We start from the raw sequence: 22,582 nt of genomic DNA on the forward strand, positions 1-22,582 counted from the left end.
CACACATTATTACTATTGTTTAATCTATTGTGCGTATTTGTCTAGGTGTCAATAGGTTCTATTATTTATTTAGGGACAAGGACTATGGTTCGTTTAAACCCCTTTTCCATGTACCAATTTGCATATAAACAACTATAAAATACAATATAAGTTTATTACCAATAATGGGCTAACAAGGAGAAAGCTAACAATTATATACAACAAATAATTAATGCAATGCCTGACAGAACAATACACTTAGTTACAAATGTTATACAACATGTGGCATAGGAAAGAAGTACGCGCCCATAGACACACCTGCGCATACACACATGAATGATTATATGAATTTAAATTACACCTAACTTGTAGCAACATTAATCGATGAGTTTGTTTAACATGTCCGCACAAGTGGGTTAATTGGAAAGGTTATAATGTAGATTATTAAATCGTTGTCTACTTTCGATGATTTAAGCAGTGCAAAATGAAATGTTCCAATTTTCTCGTGTACATAACCAACTAAACTACTTCTTGATTTAATCTGAAGATCTGATGACGATGCATACAGCTCGACTGGTGTGTAGCAACTACCGAAGTGGCTGTTTTGATAAATTAAACCAGCATATCCATAGTAGGTGTTTTACATCAGAATGTTTCTCTCGGCACGACAAGATGAGCCGGAAATACCTTTGAAAACATCACATTAAGGCGAGATCGAGCCACATACTTAACACAACACTGTGTACATACATGTCGATCATTCCTTCCATAAAGATTTAATCCTATTATCGCTTAGTTTTGATCACGTGGCTAACGTTGCTATGGATGTAACCCCCTCACCACAACAATGGCCTTATTACATGTCAGATCTTGCCGTCGGTCTTAGTGCGCATAAAAATATAACTCATCAGTTGGAACGAATTACTTTGGAAACATTGCACAAAAATTATGCAGTAAGTGCATTTATGCTTTATGTTTATATTTGAAAGCGATTTATTTGTTTAGTTGTCATTTATTGCCTAAACCGAAAGGAAAGTTGCCAAGGCGCAGTAATATTGTTTTTGTGAGAGACTCATTCCAATAATGGCGACCGCTGTAAAGGCATAATGGCGACCAATATTTTGGATTCACCACCTTGAAAACAATGACTTGACACACAGAGAATACTAACAATTACATTAATTTTTTATAAATTCGATTGTTTCTGAGGTTGTGTATGTATGTAGGTATATCAGGTGAAGTATATTTTAGTGTTGACAGACGTGACGCAAAGGATAGAAAGGCCTGAGCTTCAGGATTTGGAAAGGTTTCGAAGTTTCTGGGAATTCCTTAATTTATCAATTGTATAACAAACAGCTTAGTTAATTAAATCAAATAGCCAAGATGAAACCTATCAAAAGAGGGAAGAGTACGTTCGCCCATAGCCGTGGTGTGTGATAATCAAGCGAGATCTTGTTTTGTTGCGAGCTGGGTGCCAGTGGAATCCATCATATAGTGGTGGCCATTTTGCTTTCATTATCATAGTCATTCTAGTCATTCGTTATAAATCGAATTAGGGAGCTACTCATAGATTCAGGGAAACAAAAACAATTACCATGGAGAAGTACGAAAAGATATGTCGGATCGGTGAAGGTTCATATGGTGTTGTCTTCAAGTGCAGGAACAGGGAAACTGGACAGCTTGTGGCCATCAAGAAATTTGTCGAATCTGAAGAAGATCCTTTGATTAAAAAGATTGCCATGCGCGAGATAAGAATGCTTAAGGTACGTACTGTAGTTGTTAATGATAGATTAGGATGCTGATGGGGCATGATATGCCAACATCTTGGCATTCATATTAGACACAGTTTTATACAAATAAAAATGCACATTTTGTTTTATGAATTGCTGCTGTAGGGTATTGATGTGATATAGTGTTGTATCACAGTGATTTTTGTATGATTGCAGTGTTCTACTTTCTTTTTTCCTATTTCATCATGGTCTTGACCTATTTCAACCTAATATTTGCTTTTAAACCAGAGAATTTTAACAGCTGTTCTGTAATGTGCCCCATGCTTTTAATTTATACTATCTTTTTAATTGACTTGTTTGTGATAATATTGAGTTATGCAGATCACTATGTCTTATCTAAGCAGCCTAATATATGATATAATATATGATAAAGTTGTTCAAATGGCATTGTGAATGGTAGGTGTGTCTGATGTAGAACTTAGAAGACACATGTACATGTCCTGTTATGTGTGGGTTATTGGGGTTATTTCAGGCTAGTAATGAATTGTTTTTGACTGGCTCATTTTTAGTGAAGAAACTAAAAAAAAAATTTATTCTGTGCTTAATGAGAAATAAATGTTATAGTTCAAATAAGAGATCTATCACACGCACACACACACACACACACACAAGTGGTTTCAGAAAATTCACATATCCCACCTTTTCATTTGCTTGATTATGAATTTGTTTCAACCGACAAATATACTAATATACTGGTTGCATTTCCAACCTGTGCAGATCGGATGTTGTTTACAATAACTGCAGAACATCTTTCCTTCTAATTTAATAAATTCAGGCCATGACAATGAGTCCAATGCAGCTGATATTTTCTGTCATTTAGTTATGTCATATTTGACATTTTTTTGCTAGAACAAATTATGGCTTATGTCTCCTGGGAAAAATAGCTGCCTCGTATTCAGTTGTAGTCTTCCTTTTATACAGGTTTTTCTTCTCTGAATCTTTCTTAGTACTATCATTGTGAAAATAATTTAGCACACTCATTTTATCCATAGGGTAAATAACAGCTTGATTGGCAACTACTTATAAAGTGATAAGATACATTTTTGTCATTTTAATTGTGAACAGAGACAGCTCATTAGTATAGTTGTTTTGCTTCAAGTGCAATATCTTATGTAGACATTTATCTTATGTATAATCAGTTACAAGTTAAAGAATCATTAATGTTAATGAATCATTTCGTAAAGGAAACTAGCACTAATGCCAATAAGGTTCCTTTCATTAACCTTTCTACATTGACAAGCTGAAATAAAATTAGACTGAGTCATTTGTGTGGATGTAGTGTGATTCAGCACAATAAAACAAAGTCACTTAAAACACTGCTAATTAATCATATGAGCTTTGTTTTGTTTGGTGTGTTTTTGATTTATCAGTAATCTCATTTCTGAGCCCAAAATGCAGTATACCTGTACGAAAACTTCCGCCCTGACTTTAACCAGATTCCAGGTGGAATTTTAAAGCGGATTTCACTTGAAGCCTAGATTCCACTTATTATAAATTTTAGGTGGGTTCAGGGCGGATTCAGAGTGGAATACAGCCCGAAATATGCAAATTAGTCCGTCTATTACTAGGCGGAATTTGTTTATTCCACTTACTAGGCGGAATTAGTTTATTCCGCCTACTAGGTGGAATTTGTTTATTCTGTCTACTAGGCGGAATCTGTTTATTCCTCTTATTTAGCCTTGATTCCCCTTATTATCACTTTTAGGCAGATTCAGGGTGGAATATAGCTTGAAATATGCAAATTACTGTTACTAGGCGGAATCTTTACTTCTGCCTAATTAGATGGAAATACCTGCAGAAACCGCATCCAATAATGAAAATGTCAAGGTGGATTTCAGACGGGTTTTTTTTAAAGCAATTTCCGCCTAAACCATAAAAAAATATACTTCAGATTTCTATCAAACTGCCTAATGATTTTTAGACATTATTGGGAATCAGTGATAAATATTCACAGTAATATTTAAAATGGATCATAAATTTTATTTTGACAGACATTATCAAATATGATTTAGGTTTTTCTTGTCCTAAGTGGCAATGCCATTTTCTTTCTTGCATACAAAAACTAATCCAACATGGCATCACTTAAGTATTTTTCATTTCACTTTAAAGTTTGGTGAGATTTCACACATGTTTTGACCAAAACTTTCATTGAAATTATGTTGAGGTCTCACTCAAATTTCTTTGAAATATTTGTGAGGTTTCAAAAAAATTGATTAAAACTTTTGTAAGATTTCACTAAAATTTTGATCATTATATAGTATTTTACTGAAGTTTTTTAGTGTTTCAGACACTTCAGCAGGTTTCAAAGAAATAATGGATATGAATTAAACAGGACTTTATTAACCAAGGTGATATTTAAGTGTGCATGAAAACAATTATACTGATGTTGTAATTATATGACATCCGAGGCAAGAGAAATGGGAGTTAATAATAATAAAAATAATAATAATAATAATAATAACTTTATTTAGAGAAGGTAATTCAATTAGTTACAGAACTAATCTATCTTGAGGCTTTCTATCTGTGATGTACAACATATACAACATGATATGAAGTATCTGACACTAAATAATTAAGCGGTTTTAAAAATCAAAGTATCAAGCCTGGAACATATGCGCAGGCATCTGTGAACACATGAACGTATATAAAATATAAAATATTAATCTGCATTGAAAAATTCAGCCGTGAAAATAATGCAGAATTACAGAAAAGCATCCATTTGAGACAATTTGATTATGAGAAGAAGAAAAGCTAGGATCCTGCCTTATGTCACTTGTATTGTAGACTGGATTTTTGATTGCACAAACTATGATGCTGTTGTGGTCTCTCGAATTAGTCCTTGTTCCATAAGCAGCCGTGACAAACGTTTATCATGATATAATTACTCTTATTTTACACTGAATTCCAACACACCAAGAATATTTTGATAATAAACACAATAATGCCTCACAAGATTGAAAATAGATTCTACTTTTCAGCCAAGAAAATTCCGCAAAGATATGACTATCTTTGATAGACATGGATTTCTGGCAACAATGCCCACCAGTGATCTACACGTCCCTCCTAAGATTCTGAAGTTAATCAGTTTGGAGTTGTATAACTTCAAAATCATCCATATTCCTGATTTAATTCCTTGTCCTATTTAGCACATTAGCCGCTACTGTACAGCTCTTTATGGCACAGAAAGCAAAATGCTTGTCCTGGCGTTCAGTTTTCATACATATTGACCAATTATGTTCCCATCAAATTTGCGTTCAGGGTATTCTCATTGCCGCACATTTTTCAAATGGTTATTCAGTCTCTCGTCCCGCTCGAAAATTCGAATCGCCATGTTTAGCAAATGTGCTCTTTCCCATCAGTTTCTGTTACACAACAATTCATTGGGCAATTATAAAATTTTGACCAATCAGAAAGCTTTATACAATGATCCTCTGTTAAACAATAAACGGAACAGATACTTATTTGAAAGCTCGTTGTGGAATGGGACCGGATAGAGCATTATTTTAAAAAAAGTTTCGGAGATGATATTAAAAGATGGGTCCATATCGAGGAAATTCAGGTCAGGAGAAAAGAGAAATTATGTTTTAAAACGGAAAACAAGATGAAAACTTGTTTGAGGGCAGTTAAATCCAACTGAAGTTAAACAAAAATACAACAACAACAACAAATTTGAAAAAGAAATTTAACATAGAAAGCTGTGGAAAGAAGTTATAAAATGTGCCCAAAATAAACAATAAAATTACAGCTATCAGAAACAGGAAATATAAATGCTGCTGAAAATCATTCAAATTGTACAAGAAACAATAATTTTTTTATATCTTATTGATATTTTTATTGAACTGTCAGTGATATTACAATCACAAAATATCACTGCATTTTCAGTCATTTAACTTTACAGACACACAAAAGCCAAGTCCTAATTATGCCTTCTTTAACTGATGTAAATGACTAAATTCTTCATTCTGCTTAGATTTTGGTTAGAAAATAAACTAAGTCCAGATTCCTCCATTCATATAATAGATGCCAGTGACTAAGTTCCTAATTCCACCTAGATGGTAGGTGGAAAATCAACCAAGTCCAAAATTATGCCTAAAGATGTATTTATAGCAGGAATTTGACAAAAGTCCATCATAGAGTTAGACGGACTTTAGATAGATTCATCTTTGACTTCTCAAATTTTCCATGTCCGCCTTTGTATTAACCAGATTTTTAACATTTGAGGCAGATTCCACCTGGAGTCTGCTTAAGTTCCAGGTGGAATCTGCTTAATTATTTTGTACAGGTAGCAGTATTGTAGAACAATTATCACTGACCACTTGTAGGTTTGATACAGGATGTAAATAGAGAGGGGCAGAATCAAGCGGTTAGCATTAGATATAAATGGCCAGATTAAGGTAGATTAAAACATGAAGATTTTGACTTGTGCAACTTTTTCAATTTAAAAAAAAATCACTTGTCTCTGACTTTCAACTTTGAAAATGTTACTTGCCTAGCTTTGAAAATTAATAGTCTGGAACATTGGGCTGTGGGATTTGATTTTTATATTAGTCAAATCTAAAATAGCAAGAGTTGTTTGTTTTTAAATCATGAGTTTTGTAGCTGAGATTGTTCTGTATTGCAAACTGATGCTAAAGATTTCTGTTCTTTTCAGCTTTAGGAGATTTATTCTCCTTCTCAAAATTGTTTACTAATTTGTTTCTTTGGAGTCTCTAACTTATCCTGAGAAGAAAGTTTCTGAGTTGGACATTAGATGTAATCCCAAGTTTTATATTTATTAGTGGTTTTTTTAAAAACCTTCTAAGAAATAATGTTTTGCTATTTCAACATGAACATATAATAAAAAAACATATAAAGTGTACTTAAATATTTATCTGAAAATATCTTGCTCAGTGCAGTAACAATTAAACAGTGCAAAAGATCAAAATATCTACTCTATTATTTAATTTCCTAGGTTGATCTCCTTTTCATCTCACTTCTGAAAAAGGTCAGAAGATTTTTTATGAAAAGACTTGAAAACCATTGCCACCTTTGAATCCCTTTATTAGCTTTAAGACCATCATCAAACATCCTGAATTTGGCCATAAATTCCTAAGATTACAGTAGTAAGGTTATCAATCAGCAGTTTGTTGTGTTCATTAGCCTTCATATTCTGATTACTCAGCCAAACAAAATTGCACCTATATAATATTTCTGGTCTTTGGTTTCTGTAATTTGGAGATATAATGCTCAGATATATTAAAACTGTTTGGTCTTAAAACAATAATAATAATAATAATAATAATAATAATAATAATAATAATCTTTTATTTTTCAAAAAGTGGTAGGGTAGATTTCAGCTGTAAATGGTATTTGCAGCAGACAGCCATTGAAACAGTATTTTTTTGCTTTACCAGTAGTAGAATTATCAATGTCCAGGGGCAACCATGCTGGAACAAATGCTGATATTGGACCAAAAGTTAATCCAATTAAGTCATTGATTCCATTTTTTTTAGCATAAACATTGAAAAAATCTCAAAACAATCGAACCTCTGTTCATTTATGCCCACCTAAACATAGCATCAGTAACCTATTAAATATGTTTATATTGATTTTGCATTGTTTCAATATTATTTTTTGATAGGAATAAACAGAAGTCTAGCAAGTGGTTTGTTGTGGACAGTGCATGTTCAGTAGGAAAAGGTGATTCAGGGGTAATTAGGACTGATTCTCAGGCCCAGATCAACATGTGTTATGCACAGGATGTAATTTCCATGCATCAGAAATGGCTCAAATTTCAGTTCCAAGTGTCACAACCCAAAGGTGCATATAGACAACCCAGATTATTAATATATATAAAAAAAATACAATAATATAATTAATGGGGGGTGGGTGGAATGGCTGAATACTTGTTTTATAATCATGGTTACCTTTACTCAACAGTTGCCTGTTTACAACTATATATTGCACTTCTTGCTTCACTGACAGTTTTCCCTGTTCTGCTCTCACTTCTTCCTATTCTAACGTAAAGTAGAAGTCACTTCTCCCTAAAATTCAAGTCTTGCTTGACACCTACTACATTCACTTTTTCTTTAAATTTTTAACAAATTTCTCGACAGCATGTTAAAATTCAAGTCATTCAAAGTAATTTTGTCATGAGATAGCTACATGAAAGCATGTTTGATTACATATTCATTGACTTTACTGCTAACCGTTTTATTTCATTTGCAACATTTATATGCCAGCATGTATTACTTCTTATGAGAGTGCTACATGACCCAATAAACACCATGGTGATCTGTGCAGTCTTTGTTATGCAATGTCAAGGACATGAACCGAATTCTAGCTCTAGTGTGTGTAACCAGTGGCCCACATCCTGGTTGTATAATTATTTACATCAATGGGTGTGACTTCAAAAATCACATATCGTTACTGCACGCTGGAGGAAGTTGCACATACCTATTCTAGGTGGTGTCATTTTACAGAAATACAGTATTAAAAGAAATTCTCTGAGGCACATTTGCATACTGATGCCAAAATAAGGTCCAGTCATAGCTTGGTAACTTTTTCCTGCCGGAGTAGGGCTGCTGTTAAGTTGGCAAAAATAGGGACGAATAGGTTTAGAAAGTTCAAATTTTATAATGTAAACAGTTACCACTTTAGCCATTTGCATATTTGCACGTCAGATGATTAAAATACTGATGATGTACTATTATAGCTTGATAAAAATATTGTTTTGCTTTAGAACCATTATTTATAATTGATTAACGCAACATACTGGTAATAGCTGAAACTTTTGCTTTTAGAATACTTCCTGTTAGGTGATTAAAATACTGACAGTATTCTATAAAACTAGATAGAACATATTTTCTTCTTCATTTCAGTACAGTTATTTATAACATAGGGTTCTTCAAATAACTCTCCCTTGAAAAAAGCTGCACTCAAACTTGCAATCCCAATAACAATACCATTTCCCCCTTGAGAATAGTATGAATGTATTGTTGTCATCAACATTTTTGTCATCAGATTGCTAATGATCATTCAGTGTGATATATTTTGTATTATTAAACGAACGAAAAATCAAGGTAATTTATAACTGTGTTAATTATGATTGTTTGTGATTCTTTAATTTTGAGTCCAGCTAGATGGAATCAAGGAAGAGATCACAGTTTCATTGTTTCCCCCATGGGTGCAAAATTCAAAATAAAAAATCCTTTTGGTATCGACACTGTTTCTCCAACCGATTAAAATAAACATTTGTTATCAGGGTGGCCTAGTGGTTAGAAGGCCTGCCTTGGATGCAGGAGGTCGTGGGTTCGATCCCTGGCAGAGTCATACCAAAGACTTATGAAAATGGTACCAACAGCTGCCTCGCTTGGTGTCAGGATCATGTGACTGGGTGGGACATCATGCTACATGTCTGCGGCATGATGACCCAGTGCTAGACATCAATATAAACTGCCACACTGCAGACATCATAGCGATATGAATGAAAAATTGTTAAAGCTATGTTAAAAATCTAAATAACACACATTTGTTGCCAGGACCGGGGGTGGGGGGGGTCTGTTGCACAGATGAGTGTAAAGGGAAACATTCTTTTTTCTGTATTAATTTATTTCATTAGCTTAGTTCAATTTCAGATCAACAAATTTTCCAGGACAGAGGCAGACAGTGAAGGAAGCAACAATTTACCATATTCCATTTTCTTTTTTTTCATCTCTATAGGTTTAGAATTAAAATCAAAAGCTGAATTGGGTTGCCATTCATTTTTCTTTTCACAGTCAGGAAACGCTGTGCATAAAACCATTTTTTCTTGCTTTTTAGCCCATGGGAATGTTATTTTCCATGATTTATTCCACGAATCTCACAGTCTTTTTGGTAATCTGTTTTCATATAAAAAACTAGATGTTTCTAATAATTCTCTTGGCCAGTCTGGTACTCTGTTTTCATTATCAAAACTAAATGTTTCTGTTAATTTCTCTTGGCCAGTCTCATGGGAATTGTGCTCATCTGCAGTTTGTGTCAGGCACCAAAGAACTTGAGAAAAGTTATGATTGGAAATGTACACATTCAGTATAGTAATCACTAAAAAATGGAAGTATATCTGTACATGACACCAAATCAAAAATTTTTTTTGACCATAATAGAGTTCTTATTTCTCAGATGAATAAACAAGTCCTAAAATTTGTCATTATTTTTGTACATACATCATTGATAAAAATGCAAGTGTTCCAAAAAGTGTGTAAGGATTTATGATAGAATTCATTAAAATTGTGTTTAGTAATGTTTAGTAATGCATATCTTGAGCTGAGATGCATCAGCTCACTTGTGTGTTCATTAGTACTTTCAAGACTGGACTATTGTAACTCAATTCTGTCTGGTTCATCTCAATATCTACTCAAGAAACTTCAAAAAGTTCAAAACACAGCTGCTCGGATCATACTTAGAGTACCACGATCAGAGCACACCTCCCCGCTACTCTGTACCCTACACTGGCTATCCGTTCGATCCAGAATCAAACACAAAATTTGTTCTCTGTGCTACATTTCACTGTCAGACTCTAGTCCAACATACCTATCTGACCTCACCCATGTGTACACACCAGCAAGATACTTACGCTTCTCTTCTGACAATCGTATACTCATTATTCCCACTATGAAAACTAAGTCATATGGACAGTGTTCTTTTGCATACCAGGGACCAGCAACGTGGAATGAATTGCCCACTGAACTTAGACACAAAGACACAGTGATCACATTTAAGAGGGCTCTCAAAACTCACTATTTTGACTGCAAGAACAAACTTAAAGACCTAATAATGTTTCCTACCTGAAATATTCTCAGCATGTTTTTTATTTTTTAATGTTTTTCTAATTTCATGTTGTTTGTTTTTGTAATAATATTATGTTTTTTATCTTATAGGTGTTTTCTAGCGCTTAGAGCTTCTAAAGATTAGGCGCTATACAAAGTCCTCATCATTATTATTATTTATTAAAGAGAGGTATCAGATCATTTATGCGTGTAATTACTGGCTTGCTTTTGATGAAAATGATTATTAGGCACCGACGAACAATTACTATGTCTTTATATCTTTTTCTAAGATCTATCCTTTCAGCCTCATCTGATACCATTACACTTTGATAGATCACTTGATCCCATTACACTTTGATAGATCACTTGATCCCATTACACTTTGATAGATCACTTGATCCCATTACACTTTGATAGATCACTTGATACATTACACTTTGATAGATCACTTGATACCATTACACTTTGATAGATCACTTGATACATGAAGGACAAATGCACTGTAGAAACGATGTAAAGCAAATTTCAGACAAAAAAACTTGTTTACTCAGTGGTTGGAATTGTCATGTGTCCAAAAGTGAAAAGAATGGACACTTTTTATGTGGATTTCTGTGTCCCTGAGAACTCTGATAGAAGTAATATTTTTGTATATTTGTTGGAAGTGGATAAAATGATTAATTTTCGGTAACGATGCTTGATTCATCAACTAAGTCATAATTCACTTCCAGTTGGACAATATAAACTCAATTTTTCACTTGTTAAATGATAATGTGTGAATTTTGGGGCAGGAATCCACTAGATAACTGTTTAATTTTTGGCATTATAATCATCTGACCACTAGATAACTGTTTAATTTTTGGCATTATAATCATCCGATTGGCATGAATATTAATTATTGATCATAAGACTTTACAAATTTCCATAATCTTCTCAGCTAGAACATTGACTGGATGTATCCCTGGACAAATAGTTGCTTCCGTTAGTCTTTTATGAAATGTGGAATGGTGAGTAAGACCTGTTCTGCATGTAGATCCATGAGCAGTGTTTGCTTTAGAAATGGTTTTTCCATCTTTATTTCATTGATCTGGCCATCAACACAGTTGAAGTTATTGACAACATTTTCCATGATACACTTGTGATCATGAGTGAGTCTGGATATATACTGCATATCCATTGGTCCAAAATGCTTTTATTTGCACACTGATTACTGCTACACTGATTTCATACCAGTGTAATAAATTAACCAGCTACACTGATTTCATACCAATGTAATAAATTAACCAGCTACACTGATTTCATACCAATGTAATAAATTAACCATAAGCAGAAATATGATTATCATTGACTGTTTTATTTTTGTAAATTGCTCTCAGCTGGTTCATAATATTTTGCCATAATAGCCTTGAACCAGAACCAGTGCTATTCATTTTGGAGAAAGGCTGTAAAAATAAAATCATGTACGATGTCGCTCTGCTTAAGACTTGTACCTTACAGGATGTTGATGCTGTACCTTACAGGATGTTGATGCTGCAAACATCATTTGCTAGTCTAGCAGACTAGTGTAGGTTGCAAAATTGCTTCAAGTCCCTGGAAGATTTTTGTGACCGCCTAAAAATGATGATGCACCATGATAATTTTTGCACAACTGGGTCCAAAAGTATAGACTGTGCTAATAGTGAGGGCTCCAGTTACCAAGGGACCTAAAAGGAATGAAGAATGGGATGCCATTTCGCTGGACATCAAGAAAGTGTAGTGGGAGGAACTGGGCTGTTTAGTGGCTCAATACTCATTTAATAATCATGTTCCCATTTACTTATCAATCACCTGTTCACAATTTCCATTGTAATTTTCTATCAGCTAATTTCCTATATAAATGTCCTATTTGTTTCCTAACAAAATGTTTTCTCCATGCCTTAAGAGTTCACTAGAGTGAATCTACATTGACCATTTAGTCCATGCAAGCTGAATTTTTGCTTCATGAGGAAGGCATTGTTTGGGTAAAGAAATATGTGAATCACTGTGCAAACATTTCTTACCTCGCTTGTAACTTCAGTCACATTGACAGTGTAACTCTAAGGTGTAAAAATATGAAAGCCAACAGTTTTTATCAGTAGTGTAGAGGGTTGAAGCAGTACATTAGCTGGATGGTGGGAAAAGTATTTGTGTTATTATAATGGAAGTCACATTTTGTGCCAAAGTGAAAGTTATATGTATCTTCATCTGTTTGCATAAAAGCTATCTCAGTAGTAAAAGTTTAAAGAGATTCAAGTTGCATCCTGTTTTTATTGGTCAGGGGTCATTCAGTATGCAAAATATGTCTGTGAAGTTTTGGTTTATAGGTCACATTTAATAGCTGTATCACAGACTTATAACTTAATCCTACAGTCTTTGATCTGGAAGAGTTGAGCATCCTTCTAATCCATATTTTAAGTTTGTGATAATTTCATTTGGAAGGATGGATTAAAGGAGCAGGCTACAGTAATCTTGTTTGGAACATAAATTTGGCAGAGAATATATACCCATTTTGTAAGAGTTTTTTGTACAGTGGACATAAAACAATTTTGATAATGTAATAAAAATAAAAGATGATGATAATAATACTTATAATAGTATTAAATGCATAATCTTTATTCCGAAACCAATTTTAAGAGGTGAGCTGAACATGTATACAGTGGTCACCTGTGTGGATGGCCAATTTTGCCTTTTCCCAAAAACGTAATGTGTCATGAGTAATTTGTTTTTTTACATTCACGAGCTTCTATCTGGAATCGTTTGTGGAGCAAAATGATGTTTAAGATTTCTTGTCTCATTTTGCATAGTATTTTGTAAGAGACAGACATGCTGACAGAATGACTGTCATGATTGCTGATTTTCTGTACAAGTGTTTCCCTTTTCTAATCATGTATGACTGTCATGATTGCTGATTTTCTGTACAAGTGTTTCCCTTTTCTAATCATGTATGACTGTCATGATTGCTGATTTTCTGTACAAGTGTTTCCCTTTTCTAATCATGTATGACTGTCATGATTGCTGATTTTTTGTACAAGTGTTTCCCTTTTCTAATCATGTATGACTGTATATTTGGTATTTTAATACAGAATAAAGATAATTTTGTACTTTATGATGTTTTTAACATGCAACATACATTTTATTTGTTAACTCAACTAATTTTAATGCAAAAAATATTCCCAAGAACTATGAAGGTTGTCTGTTAATCAGATAGTGGAGATAGATGGACATCATAATTGGTGACTTTGTATACTCTGAAGTCATATGTCTGCAGAACATTAAAGTTCATTATTTCATCCTATTTGTATTCTTTTCAAATTTGGCAACAACCCTTTCTGCACTAAATATTTGGGCACTTTTTGAAAATTGGAACTGCCATTGGTGGTAAATGGGTTTGTTTACAGCACTCACATATCATCAGTCCAATTAATAACAAGAATTATGTGTGATTTCTTTTTATAGCAATTGAAACATCAGAACTTGGTAAACCTCATTGAAGTGTTCAGGAGGAAAAAGCGCCTTCATCTGGTGTTCGAATATGTGGACCACACCGTGCTAAATGAACTGGACAGGCATCCAAGGGGGTAAGTACAGCTGTACTAAAATTATTATTTGGTCTTGAAGATTCTGTATCTTAATAAGAATCAATGAACAAATATTGGTAACAGTTTAATCCAAATTTTGTGCAGTTCAGTGTCTTTTAAGCAAATAGTGAATTAATATATGATTCTCTCATTAATTGTTAGTTTAGTAAATGATCATGCAATAGAATTCTTGCTATATTTTAATAGGCAGTATAGGGTTCTTGTAATGTTACATAAATACAAAGCTAATAGAATAGAAGTTGATTAGGATAAACAAAAAAATATGTGTGTTTCTGGTTAGCTGACTATCCCTGTTTCTCGTTGTAAACCTTAGCACTTTTTCCCCAATGGTTACAAAAAAACAATCCCAAAAAATATATATATATAATGTTTACAAAAAGGACCTGCCTTCCTAATTTTAAAACCAGTGCAATAGAAAACACACATATTTTTTATTCATAGCCTTACATATAACAATGATTTTATGAATTTACCTATTTTAATGCTCTTTTATAATTATGGTAAGATCATTGTTGTTGTACAGAAAGATCAGTTAATATATTGCTTGATGTTCCTCAAAATTCCTAAATGAGCTGATATCACTATTTCTGACAATGTGTGAGACAAAATATTTAGAAGTGCTTGGAAAGCTTGTTGGACATTCTCAGTAAATGTACTTCCACCAAATTGGCAGAATATTGATATAGTAAATCCATTTTCATTAAATTTTTGGTACATGAAAAGAGTTCGTATTTCATTTCAACACAAAAACTTGAGTTGTACACCATCTACCATTGCCAAATGTTGTTAAGTACATTGCATTTGGTGGCTAAGAAACTGGTTGAATTTGGGCTTCAAATGTCAACAGTCCAGGACATGGGCACTCAAACAAAGGAAACTGTTTCCTCGGAATATCGTATATACTTGCTCATAAGTTGAATTAAATTGCAAACATCGAAGATCCTGATCTGTTGTAGAACAATGCACCTGCAAATCAGGGTAGATGCTTTTTGTTTTTACTTATTAATCCTAATAAACTGCACAGACCCAGCACATTATGCGATGGCAGATCTGGGTCTGTGCAGTTGTACTCAACCTGTAATTGAGAATATACAGTAATTTGTATAAATGACACTATCAGCAGATTTGGTAATTGCTTACATTTGAAGTTTTAAAAAAAGAGATGCATATTGATTTTGAGGTCAGAAGGTTATGGTCAAGGTGACTCCGAAGAAATATGGTTTCTATACATTATCCTTTTCTTTATCACCAACATTGATCAGACTTTGTGGATGGCTTGTATTGGAGACATGGAAGGTACCTATTCATTTTTGAATTAGAAGATTAAAGGTCAGGGTAGCAGGAAATGAAAGAAGGACAAGCAATTTCGACAAACTGTAAGATCAGTATGATACACCTTGTTGGTGACTTAATTTGAGAAGACATTTATTAGTTATGGAGTAAAGGGTCAGATGTGAAGGTCAGATATTTCAAGAAGGAAAACAGGTTCCAAAATATAACTCATGCCATATGCATGAACCATGGCTAAAATTTGTGTATGCCATGTATTTAAGACAAGAAAGACACTTTGTGTATGCCATGTGTAGCAGACAAGAAAGACACTTTGTGTATGCCATGCATTTAAGACAAGAAAGACACTTTGTGTATGCCATGTATTTAAGACAAGAAAGACACTTTGTGTATGCCATGCATTTAAGACAAGAAAGACTTTGTGTATGCCATGCATTTAAGACAAGAAAGACACTTTGTGTATGCCATGTATTTAAGACAAGAAAGACACTTTGTTTATGCCATGTATTTAAGACAAGAAGGACACTTTGTGTATGCCGTGTATTTAAGACAAGAAAGACAACTGTTGATTTTGGGCTTGATTGGTCAAAGAACAAGCTCTCTGAGACTGTGAGGTGAAATTGTTTCTCCTAATAACTTTGATGTCTTTTAACTGGACCAGATTTTGTGGAGATCTTGTATTTTCATCAAGGAAGACACATATTGCTCTCAGATTGCAAACATAAGTAATCGACCTGTGAAAGAGAGTTTACATAAAAGAAGTATACTAATACTATTGACCACATGGCATGCATATAATTTTCCAATTTCAATGCTCTATTCATTTTAACAGTGTTACTTTGGGATTTTGAAGTTACTAAAATAGGTCATGGGATATAGTCTCTACTTAATTTGACTCTGAGTCTTGAAATAAGGAACAAAACAAAGGAGTTTGTAAGAAGATAATTTTCTTTTTGCAGAGTACCTGAGCCAATGACGAAAAGAATTGTCTACCAGATGTTATTATCAGTCAATTTTTGTCATCAACATAATGTAAGATTTTAGCGCTATTAACATTGACATGCACTATTTAGTTGAGAAAGCATTTTTAATTCTGATTCAAATTAATCTTTCTCATACACTGAGTTTGTTGAGAAATCATATTGACCTATATTTAGGCACTGCCTTTATTAAGAAATGTATGTATGTATGGACAGACTTTGATTTGATTTGTTTATTCTTTCCATTTGAGGATATTTAAATGGGGAATATTTTAAAAAGCAGTAGAGCATGGCTAAACAAATCTAATAGGGTAATATATTTTTGGATGACATGCTCTGATGAAATGATTGAGATTTTAAAGTATTCTGACAGATGAGCTTGAAATTTTCAAGGGTTTTCTTTGCTTAGTTTTGTTCTACATACATACATTCCTTTCGGCACTTATTTCCTTATTTGTATGATATGTATCATGAATTGAAACCAGGGTTTCCACCACCGTTTTTCAGCGTTCCAGAGCCTATGACGAAAAGATTGATATACCAGACAGTTGCAGCTGTCAATTTTTGTCATCAGCATAATGTAAGCGTTTTAGTAAAAGTACTTTTATGGGTGCTTTTGTTCTGTTCTACTTGTTTCTGTCGCCAAGTATATCCAAGTTTAAATCTTTGTGAAAGAGACAGAAATTTAAAGTTATTCTTAAAACTCGTTATATAATACAGTTTATTAAGTTGTTTGTACTTTGCAAAAGGTTTGGCTATAGAAGCTTTTACGGGAGTTTGGCTTTGATATATGTAAATAGATACATTCCTGCTGAGACAAGCTTTTGCATGACTACTCTTGTTTTCTATCTTGTGTTACTCATTTTTGTTTTTGTGTTGGTTATTTTAGCAGTTGTCTTGTTATTGCTTTTGTGTTTGTTATATTAGCACTTGTCATGTTTATTGTTTGTTATATTAACAGTTATCATGTTTACTGTTTGTTATATTAGCAGTTATCATGTTCATTGTTTGTTATATTAGCAGTTATCATGTTTATTGTTTGTTATATTAACAGTTATCATGTTTATTGTTTGTTATATTAGCAGTTGCTTTTACTTCACAGACAACAGACAAACATAAAATGCAGCCCTCTAATGTTTGGATTATATAGCAGGGTAATGTTGGAAAAATCTTTCGTGGGGCTGTCCACTGTGCAGCCTGGGACTTTTTCTTTCGAGTTTTGAAATTTGATCCTGTATACCAGTACTCAAAGAACATTCTTTTCAGGCTTGTGACCAGGGCATGTAGCGTTAAAAAGATTGCTTGCAGGGTTGGAAATTGGTGCTAACAAAGCTCGCATTTTGAAATTGCTAGAATTTTACAGTTATTGACAATTTGTGGACTTTTATTGAGAATGCAAAATATGCTAGTGAGCATTGAAAATAGCTTAATGTTTGCTATAAAAAATATTACACTTGTTGTTGTTGTTGTTCTAGGGTTTAACGCCATTTTTCAGCACAAGATAGGCTATACATGGCGGCCAGTATAACTGGTGGAGGAAGAACCCTGGAAAACCCAGGGAAGAACCACCGACCCACGAGAAGCTACTGGCAAATATTACACTTGTCAAAATGCTGGTAGCTCTGAAAGAGTTTATTTTGAGCCCTGGCTTGCCAGGAGTACAGTTCACTTGCCCCAAAAGTAGTCATTTCCATTCTTTTACCCAGTACTTGTATACTGATAATTTCCTTATCAGTCCATGTACATAAATATTGAAAAACTCTCTGTATAATGCCTAAATGAATTTAAAAAAAAAAAATAAAGTCAGAGGATTATAGTTTGTATTATTGTTTCCACAATGAATAATTTAAGCCTTTCTTTGCAATATACTTAAGTTTTTTTGTAATGTCACTATGTTGGGCCCTTAAGAATTAAACAAGATATGGGCCTAGCCATGCTGTTTGTCATTGGAATCAGTGGACATAACTTGTATGCACTGAATGGATTAAAATAATGATCACTATTGTTTTGATTGTAAATCTTGGTCCTGGGTTGCTTAATAAGTCACTAATCCTCTTGGTCATGCAGGAAATAGTACACATCCATTGGTGTATTACAAGCAATAAGTATTAGCAAAATATGAAGTGCCATAGCAGTTCATTATTATTAACAAAGGACAACTGAGCAATGATTATAGGTAACCAGTGAAATAAGAGAAACAATGATAATATTGTTCTCTTCCGAGGTCACATGCTTTGCCTTGTACACAAAATTAGGGCTTTGTACACACATGTGTAAACCATATTCCTGTGAGTGAGAAACTTATGAATAGGGGCCCTAAAAGCCCCTCAGTGTTAGCCAGGTTACCGTTGTCTTTCCAGAAGTTAAAGATAAAAGTGTTTTATCTTTCAAAGTTTTGTGAAGCAAATTAGATCCCCAAGGTAGACGATGTTTTTTTCTTTTATTGATCTGATGGAAACTTACTTAGACAAACCTGGTATATATTCAGATGGGGGGGTGGGGACGGACCCAGGCAATTTTTTTTAGTACTGTATACAGGATTCTCATTTCTTACAGAATGATGTCCCTGGGATTTCATTTTCAAAATGTAACTGACAAAGATAGTGGGCATAGCATTTGGTCAAAAGTTCACCCTGTCTTTTCACACTTGTACTCTGCTCCTAGAATTAGCATGCTGTCATAAAAATGCTTTGGTTGTACTTTTCTGCCAATTTTATTTTGTGTCTGTAAAAAAGATGAATATCTTATAAAATTTTAAAGCAATTTGTAAATCTTGCTGTCATAAAAATATTTTTTGTTTCGTTTGCATTGGCTCACTACACAGGTTTCCTAGCCTGGTATTTAGCCCTGTCTGAAATCCAGGCTAGATCACTTGCTGAAGAAGGACTGTGTTTATGCTTGTCATGTCTAGAAAGCTGTAAAGAATGATGATTAGGGTAGTGCTTTAATCCTTCCTACACTCCTAATCTACCATGAAGCATCACTTTAAATTTGTGGGAGACCAATATTCATGGGTGAGGTAGACCACAAATTTAGTCGTAACAAAAAAATGATCCAAACTAATATTACATCACACCTCTCCCTTAACTGCTGTATGTGATGGCAAAAAATCTCTCATTTGCTTGTTAAAAATACCAACTTTATTACGCTGAGAAATATTTATCATGATTCTTTTATGAAAGATAAGAAACAATGGAAATTTATTGATTGCAATTTAATTCAAATGACTTTATATGATCTGTATACTGACACTAAAGTAACAAATGCTGAATTATGTCCTTCTTAATTCTCAAAGCACTTATTGTTTTGGGTAGTAATTATTAATGCTCACTAAAACTAGGCAATCCATTAAGATTTGAAAACATGGGAAGTTAGATAGCAACAAAGGTAAAGAAAATTAATGTCAATCAGAGTTTCTGAAAAATAGGTTAGTCACTATTTATCTGTGACAAACTCCAACATAATGTATGGATCCCAGAAGCAACGTTATGTTATTACCTACTATTAGATACAGTTCCTAACTGAAAATATATATTAGTGCTACACCAGAGTTACATGGTGGTTTTCCATAAACATTGACACACACATTCAATCCAAGGTCTGGTTGGTTCTGACTGAAAATTGCGTTACTCAGATATCCAGTAATGACCTCCATCTTGAAACTCTAGTTATCACTGCTCCTCCTGAATAGATGGTTATACCAACATGGTGTATTCACTGACAGACTTGTTATGATATCTTGTTGGTCCTAAAATGGAACTGATCTGACTTTTTGTTTGACCAACATGGCAGCCATCTTGACATATATTGTTATCACTACTCCTTCTTACAGAAAGTCATATCAGCATCAGGGTTTTGCCAGAAGACTTCTTATGATGCCCAGTTGGTCCTAAATGAAAGACTTCTTATGATGCCCAGTTGGTTAAACGAAAATGGTTTCATTCTGACTTTCAATATGGCTAGCACTTTGGCCATGTTGAAAATCTTATTGCTGACTGAGTGGGTGCTCATGTCAACATATAGTTAGCAGTCAGAGACTTTTTGTTAGGTTTGCTTAGTAATAAATGAAAATGATGTCATGACATCAGATATAACCAACACATTGGTCATCTTGTAAATTTTGTTATTGCTGCTGCACCTGAATGGTCATATCATCATGGGTTCTTGCTAAAAGGCTTTTTGTGATGTCTAGTTGGACCAAAATAGTGCTGATGTGACATTCCTTATGGCCACCACAGCAGCCATTTTGAAAATTGTAATCTGTTACCAGATTGAAAGTTGTGTCAATATCGGGTTTTCACTTGAAAATGTTATTGCTACTCGTCCTACATGGAAAGTCATATTGACATGGGGTTTTCACTTGAAGGCTAATTTTGATAACTAGTTGGTCCTAAATGAAAATTCTGCTGATCTGACATCTAATATAGCTGCCACAAAGATTGTATTGAAAATTCTGTCGTTTCTTCTGAATGGATGCTTATATGAACATGAGGTTTTGAACAAAAGTTTTTCTTAATGGTGTGAGATTTGTCTTCAGATAGTACCAGTCATGCACCCATTAAGGCTGCCATTGTTGAACGCAAATTTATGTTTCACCTAATTCTGGTTAACAAAGAGAAGACTCCATATGATTAGCCAGGCTTGCAATTGTAGAGTTCGTTTCAAGTTTCCCATTCTTTGACCACTGTGTCAGTGCTATTATCACTGAGAGTTGAATGTTCAGTTTTGACAAAACATATGGAAAAGATCAAGTCGGATTTGCTGATATGTGTTTTGCTGTGTTTGTGTGTCTAATTCATAACTGTCGAAAGTTTTTAATGATTTGATAGTGGTCTTTACTGGAAAAAATAATTGTGCTGTTAATAGCATGCAAAAAGATGTAGATATCTGGCTTGATTCAGGCCTCCACATTTATATTAAGTGTTAGCAATTAATAATTTGCCAGTATTTAACCAACATGATGACTGCAGTAAGGATTATGCCAGTTTGCTCAAAAACTTGAGGATGTGAATATTATCTTATGTATGTATATATATCTACTAGAAAACAAAGGATGAAATTATATATATATATATATATATATATATATATATATATATATATATATGTGGTCTAAGGTTGACATTGCCCGGGGTGGGAGTGGGAGACAAGCGCCCCAATCCTCCAAAATGCCCCGTACGGCCTGCGTCTCTTACTGCCTCTGTCAACTAAAATCCAGCTCCTGGCCTTCGCGAGTGGCTTAGATTTGAAGCCCGGCAGACCATGTTTTCTACTAACAGGAGAAGGGGTGAAGGCGGCCCACTGGCGCCTTAAAACCAGTTGCTTCGGGTAGATGGGACTCGTAAACCTTGGATGGTAGCTCATCTAGGAGAAGGAAAACTCCAATTCCAAACCTCTATTGCCTTGTGGCTATACCCACTCATGGGAAAGGCTATGGGAGTAAACCCCGATAGAAAATCCGGAGATGGAGTCCCTAAGGCGGTATGACATTGACTTCAACGTCATTCCGGCAACTCCTGCGACGCCGTTGGTGCCAAGCTGTATCGGTATTCGTCGTTCCCTTGGGCACACCAGCTGCGTGGAGAGGGGGGATCTGCTGCATGGGCAACAGCTGATTCTCCATACCACCCTGCCCAGGCTTCCAAGTGTGTGTGTGTATATATATATATATATATATATATATATATATATATATATATATATATATATATATATATATATATATTGTTGCTCATTATTTTATCCTTTTTGTTTTCTAGTGACAAATTCATGAATCTAAGTACTCATGAATGTGCATTTCTTCACAAAATAATGAAATTGGAGACCCATGATGTGGTTGGAGACCCATGATGTGGTTGGAGACCCATGATGTGTTTGGAGACCCATGATGTGGTTCATAGTATCAGTGCAGTTGTTTTAAGCACAAAGGGTTCTCTCTGAATACTAATATCTTAACCAGTACTTGCTTTACTAAGTCAAATGTCATAATGTATGTATTTTTAAAGTAGACCACACAAGATAGAAAAGATTGCTACAGTGATCTCCTATAAGAGGGGTCATGTTTCTAGAGTGGAATTGTGAATTTGTAGTCATTAGACAAAATAATGAATATTTACAAAGAAAGTGAGCTTTCCATGTGATTG

General features: G+C 34.2%; 1 protein-coding gene across 5 annotated transcripts in view; it reads left to right on the plus strand.

Annotated features, from left to right (window-relative positions):
* Positions 1-910: 910 nt before the first annotated feature.
* The window catches only part of LOC149808516 (cyclin-dependent kinase-like 1), a 77,022-nt gene continuing 55,350 nt past the window's right edge, over positions 911-22,582 (plus strand). For 3 of the 5 annotated variants that reach the window (XR_016425282.1, XR_016425286.1, XM_089978366.1), the window contains exons 1-3: positions 912-1,742; positions 14,027-14,148; positions 16,419-16,491. Coding sequence is in view for 3 of the 5 variants with exons in the window: in XM_089978366.1 (XP_089834492.1) it covers positions 1,575-1,742; positions 14,027-14,148; positions 16,419-16,491 (363 nt within the window). In the remaining 2 variants the exon portion in view is untranslated. Of the gene's footprint in view, positions 1,743-14,026; positions 14,149-16,418; positions 16,492-16,946; positions 17,020-22,582 lie in introns of all 5 variants that reach the window. The other 2 variants (XM_089978370.1, XM_089978380.1) reach the window with 2 other exon arrangements.

The sequence above is a fragment of the Sinohyriopsis cumingii genome, chromosome 1 (genome assembly GCF_028554795.1).
Source record: "Sinohyriopsis cumingii isolate HCF-2022 chromosome 1, ASM2855479v2, whole genome shotgun sequence".
NCBI lineage: Eukaryota > Metazoa > Mollusca > Bivalvia > Unionida > Unionidae > Sinohyriopsis > Sinohyriopsis cumingii.